The sequence below is a fragment of the Sceloporus undulatus genome, chromosome 1 (assembly GCF_019175285.1).
Source record: "Sceloporus undulatus isolate JIND9_A2432 ecotype Alabama chromosome 1, SceUnd_v1.1, whole genome shotgun sequence".
NCBI classification, from domain to species: Eukaryota; Metazoa; Chordata; class Lepidosauria; order Squamata; family Phrynosomatidae; genus Sceloporus; species Sceloporus undulatus.
In genome coordinates this window covers 71,949,024-71,967,218 of record NC_056522.1, presented here as the reverse complement: position 1 = coordinate 71,967,218, position 18,195 = coordinate 71,949,024, and the positions used below count along the sequence as shown (strand labels likewise).

At 39.8% G+C, this 18,195-nt stretch overlaps 1 protein-coding gene across 1 annotated transcript in view; it reads left to right on the top strand.

Moving 5' to 3' along the window:
• The window catches only part of TTC13 (tetratricopeptide repeat domain 13), a 63,335-nt gene extending 48,582 nt beyond the window's left edge, over positions 1–14,753 (top strand). The window contains 7 exon segments of the mRNA XM_042480856.1: positions 707–791; positions 6,769–6,878; positions 7,923–8,058; positions 9,327–9,406; positions 10,550–10,628; positions 12,917–12,996; positions 14,600–14,753. Of these exon segments, the coding sequence (XP_042336790.1) occupies positions 707–791; positions 6,769–6,878; positions 7,923–8,058; positions 9,327–9,406; positions 10,550–10,628; positions 12,917–12,996; positions 14,600–14,711 (682 nt within the window). The 3' untranslated portion in view covers positions 14,712–14,753.
• The last annotated feature ends 3,442 nt before the right edge of the window (positions 14,754–18,195 follow it).

Genomic DNA, 18,195 nt, shown 5'->3' with positions numbered 1-18,195 from the left:
TAATGAAACTAGCTACTAAGAGGAACAGCAGAAAAGTTACAGACAATGCCCTGATGCTTGGGAATCTCACCGTTCTTTCCAGTGAATTGAAATGCAGATCTTAAAGTCCAAACACACAGACTAATGCCACTGGACTGAGAAAATAATAAATGCAGAATAAATGTAACATAATCCAGATGCCTAGCTCCTACAAGCATTTCAGCTGCTGCCTTCTTATAGTTTTTGTTAAGTGCAGCCCCACAAAAAACATTAGCCCAGTAAACATTATGGTTGAATCAGAACAAGCTTCATTTACCGGTAGTTTTTAATTATAATTCATCTCAATATACTGATTTAAAACTCAGTTGAAAGATAACAGCTGTTTGGCCCACTTTGTCAATAATGATAAACTGGTTTACTGAAAACAAAAGCAAATGCTTGCATCACTTCACAGATGCACCGGGATTGAAAGGAGATAAGCATGCATGAGCTCAAGGCCAAGCCTTGTTCTCATAGCACTGACCTATGGTTTAGTTTGGCATCTGAATACAGACATTATATCAACAACTTAGCTTGGGCAGGCTAAAGAGTATCTGTTATGAGCCATCTGGTTACAATACTTAATATAAAAATATTAGCTAGTGTTTATTTTTTAATGTAAAGGTACCACCAAGTTATATATTTAAGGGGAAATTGTAATAAAACCTATGGTTTAAACTTTTTTTAGTGCAAATAACCATAAAGAACTTTTGGAAGTACGAGAAGCACTGGAACAGGTGCATAACGTGGAAGACCTTCTCCCAATAATGAAGGTAATCTCCTGCCACCCCATTTCACCTGCAGCTCATTTTTGGTAATATCTGAGGTAAGATCATGAAAGCATAACAGTGAACATGACAGATTAAAAGCTACCCATAATGTTTTACCAGATATTAATTCCCTTCCTATGAGCCCTTTCCAATACTGCCACAAAGAAACACATATTGGTTGCATTTGGACATGATGATATTTTGAAAGAGTGAATTCAAAGACGTAGCCATGTTAGTCTGGAAAATGGTATGGGAAGGGACCTTGGAAAGAAACTGTAGACTGGAGGTTACTTCTTCAGACCTATATAAGCTGGTTATGAGTGAGAATGTCAGTTGAAATTCAAATCCTTATGGGTATGGAGATGAGGTGACAAGTTAAGTTTTGATTATGGTCCTTAGGGGACAAAGGCAAGAGGAAGGATGTTGCCTAAAGCCTAAGGGAGTAGATAACCATATGAGTGAGTATTGGAATGTTGTGTGGGAACCTGGGGAGGAGATGTGATAACTGGTCATGAGGATGGAGAATTAGATAGTGTTGAAATGTGTGTAGTGTGCCAGGAAACAGTTTCCTTCTGCCTTCATCCCCCAATGATCAGTATGCAATTCTTACACTTCCAGTGACTTCTCAATTACAAAATTGAAAAAAGGGATGTGAAAAGCTGCTTTGTAAGTCAGTAAATGAACACCTTATTTGGTAAAATTTTAGCAGTTACTATGAGTGGCATCCCAAATAATATATAGATAGACATTCAATGTAATAAATTCATCATGAAGGAGAAATGGACCCAAGGTTATTATTTTAAACTAGAACAGAAGGTATGGGGCTTTACTGATTGGCAAGGTAATATTGAAGGCAAATTCTCACTTGCCTATTCTGCTAGTTTTTTAGATATTTGATATTACAGTCTATTTTACAAGAAATAGTAAGAGGTTTTTCTGGGATTTATTCAGTAGCCTGTTCTATTTACCTATTACTGTACTCGTTAACAAGAACATTTCCTTTAATTAAATTTTATAAATCCAAAATATAATTAGCAAGGAATCAAAGAGGTAACTATCTGAATGAAACTTCAATGGCTTCTTTTTCGTAGAATGGATGGTGATGTTAAAATGAGGGAGAACTTCTACAACTTAGAGATAGTTTTAACTGAAATATTATCCTCCCCCCTGCGTTTTATTGTGTTTCATTTACTGAATGCTGTTGCAATTTGTGGAAGGGAGTTAGCAAAAGAATTAACTAGTTCCCCATGAGACTTAAGGAACAGTCCACAACACTTGGCTTTATCATTTGTGTCATCCTTGACAGGCAGGATCCTCAAAATTCCAAAGTTACAGGTAATTCAAGTTGCTTCCAAGTCCCCTCCTCAGTTTTAGGTTTCCTGCCTTGCCAATCGGTCAGGCATTAAGCTTTCCCTCCTCTCAGTTAACTAGACGATAAATTAGCATTAAGAAATAGAGGGATGGTATCTAAGGCCTGGTACACACGGGCGCTTTGCAGCGTGGCAGCAGCGATTTTAGGGTTTGGGAGCGCGCAGCAACTGCATGCTCCCAAACCCTAATACATATGGATGCCGGCATTATGGCAGCCTCCTATCCGTATGGGAGCCACCATGATGCCACCGCTGCTGTACAGTGACCAGACATCACTGGCAGGAAGTGGCATATAGGGGCACTCTAAGTGGCTTCTTTTTTGCTGCACAGCGTTGCCCCGCGGTTTGGTTGCTACGGCAACACTGTGCAGCAAAGAGGGGTGGCGTTTCACCACCAGTGTGTACTGGCCCTAAGTTTACCAAGGACTGAATAAAATAGTCATCACGTTTGGGGCAATACAATCAAATAAGTTACGATTTAATAGTACAGTATTGGAAATTTAAGAGAGTTTCATTGGAAATTTTATGTTTTTTAATTAGAGCAGAGATTCAAGAAGGAATGAATTCATTTAGCATGTGGCATAATTTAGAATCAAATATGTTACTGCGAAATGATTCATTGATTCAGCATATTAATTCTAATGTAATACATGCTTTAAGTGATGGAGCAGCTAATGAATTTTATGTTGCAAATTTTATAGATAAAAATCAAATTGATAATGTGAAGGAACAGAGAAAGAAGATGTAACAGGAAATCTTCAGGGAAAATGTGGACAAAAAAAAGCACACTATAGCAATAGCAAGTACCATTTCTCTACCCTTTATCAGTGAACTAGCACTCTCTAAGCAGTTTACAATGTGTAAGCCAACTGCTCCCAACAACCGGGTTCTAATTTTACCAACTTACAAAAGGATGGAAGGCTGAGTGGACTTTGGAGCCCTCTTCTGGGCTTGAACTTACAAAGTTGTGGCTGCAGTACTAGCATTTAACCACTGTGCTGCTCGGCTTCTTCAATGACACTTTGGTGGTGTTAACTTAAATCCAATTCTTTGCAAACATTCTGAACAGGAAGTTTTGTTAGATTAGGAAAATGCTGGTCAATTGGCTGCAGTATTGAAGCAAATACTACCTCAAGATGAAGGGGACAATGCTCTAAAGGAGCAAGTTAAAAAAATGATAGATTTAGCCTCAAGGCGAGTTCATGAAACTTCAGTTTTGACTGTTAGGGCCTCAGTGAGGTCAGGAATGCTGTGGGTGCAGAATGTTCATGATTCTGAGGAGTTATCACTGTGCTCATTGCAAAAAATATTGTGTAGGATGGACAAGCTGCTTCAGTATATTGAAGATATCCGTTACGATTCTTTGACATATTCAGCATGGACAGTTGCTGCGGTAGCAGTTAGAAGGTGATCTCTGTGGTTAAAATACTGAGATGTAGACCACAAAGCTAGAACAAATTTGGCCTATGCACCATTCCCAGACAAGCTGATGTTGGTCAAGAAGGCATTAAGTAAGGTGCTGGTTGAAGACAAGGACAAAAACAAACAAAAACTAGGTTTTGGCAACACAGACCAAGAAATCAGAAATTTTTATAGCAATGTCTCACTCTTTTCATAGAGGGGAGGTATTTTCAGCAGAGAGATTCAGACTTCAATGGAATGGGTCCAGATTTCAGTTTAAAAAGCAGAAAGGGAGTGTCCCAACCCAATAAAGTTGGTGAAGCTCAATATTGACTCACAAATTTGGGTCACTTTTGGAAAGATATAACATCGGATAAGTGGGTTCTAGAGGTTGCATCCACAGGATACAGTATACAATTTCAGAGGAGACCAGACCCATCACCAGTAGATAAAGATACTCGTTTATTAGGCATAACAGCCATGGAAGAAATGCCAAGGAATGAGAGATACTAAGGAGAGATGCATTCTCTATTCTTCACTGTTTGCAAATATGATGAAGGATACAGACCAGTTCTGGATCTGGAATTTCTCAGTGGGTTTGTCCAATACAGGTAGTTCAAGATGAATACTTAGGTCACTATTTTGGACAGTTTGGAATTGGATTAATACTTGATTTCTGTGGATTTGAGAAAAGCAGATTTCCATTTCTAATGTATCCAGATTGTAGGGAGTTCCTCCATTTCGAATACGGGGAACATCACTTCCAATTAAGGGCCCTGCTGTTTGGTCTAGCTTCGGCTCCAAAAGTTTTCACTAAGGTTTTGGTTTCACTAATAGTATATCTGAGGCAACATCAAGTGTATATTTTTCCTTACTTGGACAATATGTTAGTGAGTGCAAGAGATCACAAAATGGAAGTGTTGAAACTCAAGAGGGCCATCTGCAAATTTGATAAGCATGCCCGCTATTCTTTCATCCAAGTCATTGATAAAGATGTTGAGTAGCACTGGGCCCAGGACACAACTAGTGGGGTGCCACAGCATTCTGTCCTGGGTCCAGTGCTATTTAACATATTTGGCCTAGGCTGATTTTAGGGTTTTGTAGGGCTGGGTGCCCGCACACACCCAGCCCTACAATCGCCACGCAGGCACCATGATTGCGTCCATGCGGGGCGCACAACAATGACATCCATGCATCGGAGCGCCCAAACAGCGCCACACGGATGTCATCATTGCACACAAGCACACCAATGGTGCCCCGTGCATGGTGGGTTCTTTTTAAGCCTTGCAAAGGCCGCAGCTAATACCCCAGAGGACAGGATCAAAATTCAAGATGACCTTAATAGATTAGAAAGCTAACAAAATGAATTTCACCTCAGAGAAATGTAAGGTACGGTACTTGGGGAGGGAGGAGGAATGAAATGCATAGATATAGGATGGGGGACACCTGGATTAACGAGACTACATGTGAAAGTGATCTTGGAGTCTTAGTAGACCACAAGTTGAATATGAGTCAACAGTGTGATGCCTTGTGGACTGTTCCTTAAGTCTCACAGAGAATTAATGGTTGATACTTACTGGAATGATCATTCTCATGAGACTGAATGATCCACCCCCACCCAGGGAGATACAAACAGTTCATAAAAGCTAAGTATGATAGTGTTAAATAAATAGGAAAATTTCCATTTCTGCAAGTAGTAATTTTCAAAGTAAATAATAGTAGTATTAATGTTGGTAATGACAATAGTGATTGTTTTAAGAAAGCAGTGCCCAGATTATGTAACAGTAGGAATGTTGTCCTGAATGATTAACAAAGCTATGAAACAAAATTGATAAGAGAAGGGTTGGAAGCAATGGTAATAATGGCTTGAAATTTTGAGGATCATGGTTGGCACAAGGAATAAACCCAAGTGTTGTGGACTGTTCCTTCAGTCTCATGAGAATGAGCATTCTCGGTAAGTATCAACCACTCATTGTATAATAATATAAATTACATTTTCCTGTGCAAATACTGACTTCAACATAGAAGAAACAATTGAATAAGAAAACGAAGTGTTGTTGTTGTTGTTGTTGTTGTTAACTCCTATCATATTGACTTCTACTTATGGCATCCCTATGAATGAGAGACGTCCAAGTCACCATATTGTCAACAGCTTTCTCAGATCTTGCACTCAGGGCCATGGCTTTCTTGACCGAGTCTATCTATCTGGAATGTGGCCTTCCTCTTTTTGTACTGTCTTCTGTCTTTTCTAGGCTGCGTCCACACTGCAGAAATAATCCAGCTTGACACCACTTTAACTACCATGACTCCCATGGAATTCTGGGAAGTGTAGTTTTTAAGACATTTAGCTTTTTTCTGTGAGAGAACTCTGGTGCCACAACAAACTAAAACTCCCAGAATTCCATAGCACTGATCCATGGCAGTTAAAGTTATGTCAACCTGTATTATTTCTGCACTGCGGATGCAGCCCTAGTGAGTTATGCCTTCTCTTGATGTGTTCAAGGTATGACAATCTCAGTTTAATCATCTTGGCTCTAGGGAGGATTCAGACTTGGTTTGCTCTAAATGCATTTATCAGTCTTTTTAGCAGTCCACAGACTTTCTGTGTAGGGAACTTTAGAAATTAGGTCTTAGGCTGCATGCATAGAGCTATAAACTACTAATCCCTTATTTAGGATGATCCTGTCTAAAGGTAGCAGATTCTCTGTTCTGTTGATGCCCTAAAGATATTGAAATTGAAATAGTCCCAGCTGTGAGGGGAAAAATACCCATTGGATGTTAACATAATTCAGACCCCACTAAGGAAAGGAAACTGCCTCCTCTTTAGATTGTTTTCACCTTAATTACAGTGGGACCTCAGTATCCATGGGGGATCAGTTCAGGATCTACCCACCCCAGATACCAAACTCTGCGAGACCTCAATCCCCTTGTCCCCAAAGTCAGCACATGCACATGGCTGCACTGCCCTTAGCGACAATGGGATGGGGGCTTACCCAAAGTCCCATAGTCCCTAATGGCGGTGTGGCTGTGTGCATGTGCTGCCATCGAGCTTGCCCTCCACAGATGGTTGAATCCGTGGATGGCAAGCCTGCAGATAATGAGGCATCACTGTATGTAGTACATTGTATAAAGATAGCTGAAACTGTTAAATATGATTGTAATATATATTAAATGTCAACTTTGTTTTCCATTTGTTGATGATTTGAAAGCAGCTTAGCAGTAAAACAAGAGATGGATTCACTGTCAACACCAAAGTCCCAAGTCTCAAAGAGCCAGGGAAAGAATGTGATGGATTTACTATTACCATAACAGGAGATAAGTATGTTAAGCTTTCATTTTATGTCACTTAACTGTAGGTAAAGAAGAGAGATGCTTACCACGTAGCCTTTATTTTAATTAATGTTTTAAAAACCGGAGCAGTTTTTTTTTACAGCCAATGTAAAATTTCAAAGATTCTAAGTCTACTTCTCCCACTGCAAAGCTGCATTTTTTGTGCTTTAATGAAGTATTAAATTAATCTCTTTACAACCATGCAACTACACAACTATGTTAAGTGCTCCAACATTTCATTCGAGTCTGACTACATTAACCACTTATAGACTGTACTGACTACAATACTGCTCATCAAGGAATATGTTTCTACAATACTTTTTGTCTAGCCTCATGTGGACTCTTATTCCGTAGAGAAATATAGTGCTGCCAGGAATTGTAGTCCAACAACACCAGGAGGACTAAATGATTCCCACAAGCAATTGAGGGCTGTAATCTTGTTTGACTTAGAGTAGTGTAAAGTCTTCAGGCACAACTCTGCTAGGCTGAACCATATTGCCCTCTTCTGTCTTACTGAATGGCCTCTGAAGCCCCCATACACAGCCATTCCTTACTTCATGTGGAATGAGTAGGACTGCAGAATCTGCCTCTGGGGATCTGGATGCATGCCCATAGCCAGCAGGAAAATGATTACATCAGTTTTGAGACCTACTGGAGGACCCATTCATGTAGTAGTTTACTATTGCATGCTAATATTCTCCTCCCCCCCCCCCCCCACATCATGCATTTCCCCTTTTGAGTGATAGCACTATATTTTTCTTTTTATATGGACACAGTATTACTGTGTAAGTTGCAGTCCATGAACACACACTTCTATTTGTTCTTTATAGTGTCTGTATGTGTATGTATCATACTTTATCAAGCTATTAAAGTTGTTTTTGATATTTCTGAATGTTGGTATTTTGGCCCTAAAGGGAAAGGATTAGTTATGCTGAATTCATTTGTTGAAATTATTTTTTGAGTGGTTTGTATCCTTTTAATATTAAATATGGGGCTTTTCTTATATGTTGATTCTCACTTTTCTATTTTTTAGGATTGGGAGCATTTTGTTTTCAATTGAAACACAGACAACAGAAGAAAGAACACAACAGTATCATGAAGAAATAGATGCTCTTTATAAAGACTTAACTGCCAAAGGGAAATTACTTGTGTCATCTACAGAACCTGGGGTAAAGGCTTCTGTCATATAATTATTTTAAAGACCAAGACAGAAATAGCATGGAACTAGTTCCACAGACTGAAGAGAACTTCAGTCTCTACCCCTCTCCAAAATCTATTTCTTATTCTGTTTGTCAATCTGTGTTTGAAAGGGAAATTTCAGATGCCCTTGGTGTAGGTTGAGGTCAGCTACTAAAAGAAAAATGTTTAAAAAACACTACTGGACTTGTAGAAACTAAGCAATGTTTTGGTTTCTGTCCATAACCTGTATATCAATTAAATACATTAATTAAGATTTTAAAAATCAACCTCAATAATAATATTTAAGTGATAATTCCTAAATATTATTAATTTATTGTTTAGACTGCATCTTTCTTTTATTGGGTTTGATTCCTTCTGTGAATGGAAGGGCTTCTCATATTCATGTAACATACTAAGGCCTGTTACAGACAGCCAAAATAAAGCTGCTTCGAGTCACTTTGGAGGTATGATATTTCAATGATACATGTGTCCTAAGAGTCCAAAGACCGCACCTAAGGACTGGAGTGCAGCTTTGGTGAAGCTTCCAGACTCTTAGGACTCATGCATCATTGAAATACCATACCTCCAAAGTGACTCGAAGCAGCTTTATTTTGGCTGTCTGTAACAGGCCTAAGATCCAGGGAAGCTGGATGCTCCTACTGGAATAATGGAAGGAAGTTGAAGTTCCCCCCTGTAGGCTCCCAAATGCATTTCTCATATTGTTCCATGACACTGCCCCAAACTTCTGGAGCAGATTTTGATGGGGCTGCAGAGGAAAGGAGGAACTGGGGAAATATTATCTTCTCACTATTTCCAGTGGTAGTTCTATTCATAGAAACTCTCGATTCAACTCATCTTTAAAAAATCTCTTTCCTTTCTATGAATGTATGTGGTGGTCCAAAACCTAGCAGAAGTTAAACATAATATTGAAACTGTAAATAATTTACAGATTTCATTCAAAAAATAGACCACAGCTTCAACAGGCAACAGTATTGGTTAGAAAACAAAAAGTCCTTAAAGGGAGAAATGGAAAAGGTCTTTACATGGTTTACCTTAAACTATGTACAGTGCATCAATGCTAATCCTGCCTTCCTACTATTTCTTGTCATGCTGCAACTGCTTTTTTAAAAATAAAGAATAAATCAGGTAGCAAAATGTTGTTTGTTGAAAACCGTGTACATTTTCCCATAACACTAGACAAGATCCATGATTGTCTCATTTAAAAAACATGTTACATATGTCATTTTGTTCTACTTAGGAATCTGACGCTGTGTGCAATCTAATCCTGTCACTTGCATACTACTTCTATAACTTAATGCCTCTATCCAGAGGTTCCAGGTTAGTATCTTTCTTCATAGGTAATATTTATCTTTAGCTGCCCACATTCTGTATGTGGGTTGGCATGAACTTTCACCTTATCAATAACTGCAGGCTATCTTGATTTCCCTTCCCTCTCATTTCTTAACATTGGACATGAAAACTGTTAGTCATACTATTGTTTGGATCTTTCATGAGAAAATAAATACCCCAATTTCTCATTTTGTTTTTGAGAAGTTAAAATGTTGTCTTGGACTGCAATCATATACATTATACATCAGGAACCTTTTCCTGCCCAACTAGGACTGAATAGCAGAAGCCAGATGTGAGCAAGGAATGTTGGGATAACTGGTGAAATGCATGAAAGTAAATTTACAGCGCTTTATAAATAAAGGTTAATAATAATAATAATAATAAAGTAGGCCTGAAAGCCCTGAATGGTCTTGAATGACAATTATTCTGCCCAAGATTCTGTTTAGTCTTATAATCAGAACTTATTTGTGTCAAATTCTTCCAGGATAAAGAGACTTTTGCTGTGTGTGTGTGTGTGTTAAGTTTTGTTCTTCTTACTCTAGGTTCTTCAGGAGTAAAAATAAGGCTGCAGCTACCTTTCTTCCATCACCTCTCTCCTTGCTTTGGGCCCATACAGACAGGCCAAAATAAAGCTGCTTCGGGTCAGTTTGGAGGTATGCTGTTTCAATGATGCAAGCATCCTAAGAGACCAGAAGTTACACCAAAGCTGCACTCCAGTCCTTAGGACTGGAGCATGGCTTTGGCATGGTTTCTGGCCTCTTAGGACTCCTGCATCATTGAAACAGCATACCTCCAAATTGACCCGAAGCAGCTTTATTTTGGCCTGTCTGTATGGGCCCTTTCATACGCTTTTTATTTCACATCCTTGCATACCCTTTCTTGTGACTGTGCTGCATAGAGCATGAGGTGAGCTGGCAATGCCAAAGCATATTGCTCTCCTTCTGCATGTTCAGCATGCTGTGTTCCCATATTCAGCACAGAAACACACTGACCTGCCAGTGGAGGAGAGGAGTGATTTCCTCTTCCATTGGCTGTCCATTCACTTTTGTGTATGAAACTGTAAAATGTGTGTTGGTGCTTCAAAACACTGTGATGCTTTGTGTTTATTTTGTTTTTGTTCTTGTTTTGTAGCGTAGTAGCTTATTCAGTAGTCATGGGGGCACTGATGGCAAGTGGAAAAGAAGTGTCAGGAAAAATTCCCAAAGGAAAGGTATGATCTGCAAAAAAGCATGTAGAAATGTAGGTAAGAGCAGCTTCTGGCATTAGATTTGCAACACCCAAATAATTGTACATCTCACTGGGGATGTTCCCACTTGGCAGATAAAACGGATTATATTGTCGTGATTCTGATTCGGATTATGTTCTGGGAATAATTTGAATTTTTTCCATCGTTTCCATTACCAAAAGGGGCAAATTACCTCAATTCATTTAGACCCTGTTTTCGTTCCCATTTATTTTAAATCGCTTTATTTTAAAGAGGATTAACTTGCTCCCCATTCCCATTTGTGTCCACAAGCTGTCAATCAAGCGTGTAGGCTTCAGACGTCACAAGTCTTGGGTTTGGGGGGGGGGCAGCCAATGAAAATCGGCTGCATCCAAGGCTTTTCTGTTGTGTCTCCCCAGACTAGAATGAGGCTTGGCAAATCGGATCAAGGAGGAGAAGGCAGCAGGCTTCATTATTGGGGAGAGAATCTTTGGGGAAGAGAGAAGATAAGGCTCGAACCCCCCCCCCCCCTCAGATCCCTGGGCGTCCAGGCTCTCCATTCCCTAAAATCGCTTTGCCTTCCCCATTGCTCCCTGGGCTGTCTGGGGGGCGATCAAGCAGGGATGTCCTGCAAAGCCCATCCTATAGTTCCTCTGGAAGGAGCCTCCTTTTCCCAAAATCGCTTTGCGTCCCCCATTGCTCACTGGGACATCTGTGGGGCGATCAAGCAGGCATGTACTGCAAAGCCCATCCCTCTGGAAGGAGCCTCCTTTTCCCAAAATCGCTTTGCGTCCCCCATTGTCCATCCCATAGTTCCTCTGGAAGGAGCCTCCTTTTCCCAAAATCGCTTTGCATCCCCCATTGCTCCCTGGGCTGTCTGTGGGGCGATCAAGCAGGCATGTACTGCAAAGCCCATCCCATAGTTCCTCTGGAAGGAGCCTCTTTTTCCCAAAATCGCTTTGCCTCCCTCATTGCTCCCTGGGCTGTCGGGGGGGGGGTGTGTGTGTGATCAAGCAGGCATGTACTGCAAAGCCCATCTGCTGCTCAAGCAGAGGTGAAAAAAAGAAAAAAGAATAGTTTAAAATGGTGTTCAATGGCTCTCCTCACACATCGGTCTATGAATGAGGAGCAGAGGGGAGGTTGCAATCCACCGGGGGAAAGTCTATGCGAATTGAAGAAAATGGCGCTGGCGATGCAGAAAGAGACCAAAGAGGGTGACACCGCCAGGCCAGCCCCTTGAGCGCTGCTCCTCCCATCTCCAGGTTCCCGAATCAGACACCCTTTCATTCCCATTTGGATACAGCAAATTGTACCCTGCTTTCAAAAATAACCCGTGTTATAAACTACTGTTATTTTAAACCAAATTATAAGCTGATAATCCGGTTTAAACATTTTAATTCGATTCTGATTCAAAATGCGGTGAGAACGAATGAGGGGTAAGGCAGATTTAATTCGGGCTTCTGTGGGAACGATGCACCCTAAATTTGGATCATGACCCGCTTTATAGGTAAGTGGGAACGACTCCACTGTTGTGTCCAGAATCTTTCTCAAAGTATATGATTATGATGGAAGTAAGGCAAAGAGCCTGTAAGTTGTTTGGAAGTACTTAGACCTGTCCAAAAATAGACATATTTTTCTCTGATACAGATTTAAAGACATTTCTTTTTCAAGGTGAAAAGCAGCCCCAGGAAACAGCTAAATGACTTCAAACCTATCTATATTTACATAAAGCCCCTCTGAACATAGTGGGACTCATTTCCAAGTAAATATACCTAGGATTGCACTGTGAATGTGTACCTATCAGTCCTTCAGTGGTATTTGCCGTCATAGTCCATCATTCTACAAGCTCTTGGGAAATGCTTCTGTAATACACCAGCTAATGCTAGAAATGATGCAGGGTTTGAGCATGGCCTCATTGTAAAGCTTCTGTGACGGTAGTATGACATTTTCTGTTTATTATCAGATGGCATTTCTATAGTTTGAAAACTTCAAATGGTCTCTCTTGGTACCTTGCCACAGAATTACTAGTTAATTGTTTCCTTCTGGTGGCAGCGATCTTGAAATCTAAAAGACATTTCCTGCCACAATTATACTAGAAGCTTTGATCTGCACTGTTAACCTGCAAGGGGTTAAAGTAGCACCCTACATGAGACAGACAGTAGCATCAGACTCAGTGATCTTCCAACTCTCATTAGTATACATCTTTGATAGTGCTTAATGTATGAGTATGCTCTAGCAACCCTGGGAGTTACATTTAAAAACTAGGATTAAAAGTAACTGTTTATGTGTTCTAGTTGGTTGATTTCGAAGCCATGACAGCATCTGGTTCAGAGGCCTTCAGTAAAGAAGCAAAAGACTGGCTGAATCTAAAAAGGTAAAAAGAAATGTAGTATTGATATTGATTATGCTTATGTCATTGTGTCCTAGAAAAGTGTTTACATCTTTCAACAGGCAAACTTAAAATTTGTTTCACTGGAAACTTTCAATTCTTGCAATTATTCTTTCCATACACTCCATTAGTGCAATTATCTGTTGGTATAATCTAGATTTTTAACAATTCTAATACATTGCAGTTCTCATATTTCACTCACTGCAGATATGCATATATAGTCTGATGGTTGTGAGATGGCTCAAGTGTAGGGTATTAAAAAAACATACCATTTTCTAATTTCACTCTGATTTTGGTGCTGAACATAAAAGAAGCTATGCACCTGAAAAAGCATTACTCACTTAAGGAGAATGATAAACATTTAATAATAATAATAATAATAATAATAATAATAATAATAATAATAATAATTTGTTTTATTTATATACCGCTGTTCCAAAGATCATAGCGGTGAACAGCAAGTAAGCTAATTAGCAAGTAAGCTAATTTGCCCCCAACAGTCTGGGTACTCATTTTAGCGACCTCGGGAGGATGCAAGCCTGAGTTGAGCTCAGGACATCATTGAATTAAAAGACATCATTGAGATTAGTATGTTTGGAATTTTAAACATTAAGGGAAAGAAATAGAACCTGAGTTTGAGTTTCTTTATGGTACTCTGGATTAGAAGCATTTGTTTATAGATTCCTTCCTTGATGTTCACGATAGCAGTGTATTTAACACCATTAAACACTAGAGGAGTGTTACACTCTTGCAAGTTTCCATATCCTAAGGATGGAAGATGCCATTATTTCATTCTGAAAACAAAACCATTTTATGGCTACTTTACCAACAAACGCAGACTGGAGATGGAAATGTTAAAAATGCCGTTTATTCAGAAAATAATTACTTAGTGTCAAGCAGACATAAAGTGCTCAATCTCTTAATAACAGAAAAGCAAATCATGACAAGGAATCACAATGATCTGACAATGTACAGCATTATTTTCTATGGTTTTTCCAGACTATGTGGCCGTGTTCTGAAAGAATTAATTCCTGACGTTTCACCTGCATCTGTGGCTGGCATCTTCAGAGGGTGGTGGCATGGAAGTGAGTGGGATATATTTTGTGTCTCTGCAGCGCAGCAGAAAGGTTAATGAACAGAGTGGATATGCTTTTCTGATCTGGAGTTTTCCTAGTCTCCGGTGTCTTGGAACAGTTTCTCCCCATAGAGATGGACACCCGCAGACTGGAAAAACTCTGGACCAGGAGAGCATATCTGCTCTGCTCATTAACCTTTCTGCTGTGCTGCAGAGACACAAAATATACCCCACTCACTTCATTCTAAGAGGAAATAAATCACTTTTTCAATTTTCTGGAAAAATAAAGCTTCAGAAAAAATGGGATGAAACTCCCCCCCCCCCCCCTTATTTTTATCAGGGGTGAGCCCCCCCCCCCCTCCCCGGATCTTTTCATCTCTAGCCAAGACACTGACACTGAATTTGAGTACTGATGTGTCAAATTAACATTTTTGGAATGCTTAACAAAAATGCAAAATATTAATTTATTTCAAAAAATCTATGGATGGTGATCTTTGTGTTTTTCTTTGTCAGCATTTCACTTTCCTACAAGAGTCTTCCATTGGTATCAGAATCCTTCCCAACATTACGAACCATGATTGAAGTACTAAGTACAGATTCATCGCACTGCCTGAAAAGGCTTTAGTTGCTGTGTGACTTATTGCAATAAAGAGCAGTGTTCACTTTTTTTGTATGTTGTTGTTTTTACAATATTATGATGACTCTTCTGATTTTTTAAAGAAAAAGCTGAATGCATCAATCATTTCCTTTTACAAATTAAACAGAAAAAAGTACTTTTCCCAGTAATAATTACTGAAGAATGGATAGTAACCTGATTTGTTCTATGTATAAGGTTGTTCCTAATAACATATATATTTAAAATATTAACAACCCTACCTTATACAGAGTGATGTGTTCCTAAATCTGTTACCGTCAATCTACACCTCTTCATGAAATCAAACATTGGGGTTGCAATACACTGGGACTTCTCTGTGTAAAAGTAGGAGAGGAGGGCAAATCTGAGAATATCACTGAAATATGAATTACCCTGACATGGATGCTGATTCTATAGGCTAACATGGCTATATCTTTGAATGGTTGCAAGTATTTGTTTTCAGATAAAATGCTCTTACTTTTTCCCCATGTATTCATAAAAGCTGTAAAAGTTAGCTTATGAAAATATAGTGTTATACATTTGAGTGAAATATGCAAATGTTCATACTTGTAAAAAAAAAGCATGTTAGTTACAAATGACAGACAAAAATTCTAACTTTTGCCTACAAAAATAAAAATAATACAGGTATGTTTAGAAGGTAGCTGCAACAGTTAGATTTTGGAAGGAAGTTTGTAATCCATTTCTGAGTCAGAGAGGATGTTTCTTTAATGTTCCTTCCCTCTACATAGTACATACTTTCTCTCTTTAAGCAATTTTCTGGGGCCCTACACAATCAAAGCTAATACTGTAATAAGAGTCGAAAGCTTTCAAGGCCGGCATCCATAGTTTTTTGTGGGTTTTTCGGGCTATGTGGCCATGTTCTAGAAGAGTTTCTTCCTGACGTTTCACCAGCATCTGTGGCTGGCATCTTCAGAGAGAGAATTTGCCAGCCACAAATGGTGACGAAACGTCAGGAAGAAACTCCACATATCCCGATAAACCCACAAAAAACTGTAATAAGAGTCTGCAGGTTAATAGGAATTGCATAGTTGTTACTGAAGTAAAATGGTTGACTCTCCCTTACCCTAGTTGGGTAGCTAAGTGTTTTCCCATCCATTGTCTTCTTTAACATGCCATGCATAATTAGAGTTGGGTTGGTGGTTGTGGGGAATCTCATCATGCCAAGAGAGCAATGAAACCACTAGCACAGTGTGGCAAAAGAGGGAATATTGGTCTGGTTGCTGGGACAATGGCTGTATCATCATACAAAGTGTGGACTTGGTATGCCCACAATTGAGGCTACCAAGTATTCCAAACTGCAGTCAGTGGTTCTGGGAAATTATGTGCAGTCTACATTACGTGATCCCTGACTAGCTCAGATTATAGAGAGAAGAAGCACTGTTAATTAAAAGGGGAATGTGCAGGTGGAGGGGATAGGGGCCATTTTTCAACAATGCAAACCCCCCCCCCCCCCGTGGGCTACACCAAAACACTTGACATGAGCAGAATTGACATCACATCACTTTCAGCTTTGGCAAATAGGGGGAGGGAGTGTTCTTGACTTTTGGAGTATATGGAGACACAATCATTTGGGGCAACACAGACACACACACATATTGAAGTGTTCTTGTTGATATGCAAGTGACCTTTAAATTTCCTGGACTTTGAAAATCTCCCTATTGCCACATGGCCAGAGGAGGAAGGGCCAGACCATCTTAACTAAGGACAGAAACAACAAAATGCAGGCATCTTACTAACATCTCCAATCTTTCTCCTGTTTGGTATGTAACACCTTGCCTGATGAAGAAGACAGTGGAGCTTTGAAAGCTTGCAACAAGTATATTGTGCATTTCGGTTGGCCACCAAAAGTATCACTTTGGTGGATTTTTGTCTGAATTTACTAAATGGCCCACACAGCTATCCTTGGATAGTTCAGTGAGCATCTCACTGGTACTAGCTGGAAGGGATTATTTATATTGACTATGAATGCTCAAGTTTTGAAATAAACAAATAGTAGAACAAATTGTTCTACTCTGTTCTGGAATGTACACATAACCACTTTAGAGGAGAAAATACAAGTCTGTCCTCATGCACACCTTGCAAAAATAAGTTCCATTTCTTAAAAGGCAAGATGTAGTTTGAACAGATCTTCACTTGTTGTTCGGGCAAACTATCAGACTGCAGCTGCTACCTGTGGATATTTAATGTTTGTATCCAAGTAACAAAAACGGACTTATGTGATTATCTATTTTGCTAAATCCTTCTCTTGTGTGTCTTTGTGGTATTTAAGGCAGAGGATGAAACAGATGGTAAAACTATGGTTGACTGCACAGAGTCTGTGCCAGACATGTGCAATGCAGTTTTACCTTCTGGTAGCTACTTTATTTCTGAATTTCTTTTTGATTACGGTATCTGGAATAATAAAGGTGCTTAGAGGTACATTTTGTAGCCATAGGCTGACCTATGGAATAACTGCAACAACCAGCACACATGTGCCTTAAAAAGTAGTACAGTACAGTACTGTAAAACAAAGGTGGAATGGCAATGACTGACTCGATTGACATCCTCTTTAAATTATTGATTCAATTGGCTAAGTCCATGTTCATCCTAAAAGTGCCTTCTTCAAGTACTATCTCAGGGGAGAGAACAGTTTCCTTCAGATGCTCATTGAGTTTAGAGGCCTTTAGGTGTGGAAGCTGTCAAGATGTCTTTGTTAAATACATTGATTTTCATTTTAGTTCACAGTGTCTGTGAATCTGTAATATATATTACAGCTTGGCTTTCTCCTGAGGAGAGGGCTGGGCAGAGAAGGAGGAGGAAGAAGACATCAATATCTAATGAAACCTATCTGCAGCCCTAAGAAGTTTAGCCTACCATATATACTCGACTATAAGTTGGCCTCTTGGCTTCTTACTCCACCAAATGCATCTGAGGAAGTAGAGTGAGGTCTAGGGAAGCTCATGCTGCCAACGTCTTTCTCTCAGTGAGTCTCAAAGGTGCTACAAGATCTCTCTCTTGAGTACTGATTCCACAGACTAACATGGCTATGTCTTTGGGTTCATGAACAAAGAAACGTTACTAAGGAGCCTGTAGAGTGAGGAGGAGGAGGTCAATGTGGATGTGTGTGTGTGTGGGTGTGACGCCAGCCCTAAGGAAGCCCCTGGTTCGAATCCTAGCCCCACCAAGGAGCCCTACGGGCGAGTCACACTCTCTCAGCCTCAGAAGGCAGCCATAGCAACGCCTCCCAGCTCTGAAGGAACCTCTCTCTCTCGAGAGAGAGAGAGAGCTTGGCCCACAAAGCAGACTGAAATTCCCAGAATTTATTAGCCTATTGAGCCTTGGCGGTTAAAAAATGGTGTCAATGCGGATTATTTCTCCAGTGTGGATGCAAAGAAAGGGTGCCTAGGCAAAGGAAAGGAAAGGAGGGAGGAGCGAAGGCGGGCGGCGCTGTTGTTTTGCGCGCCCTCCTCCTTCC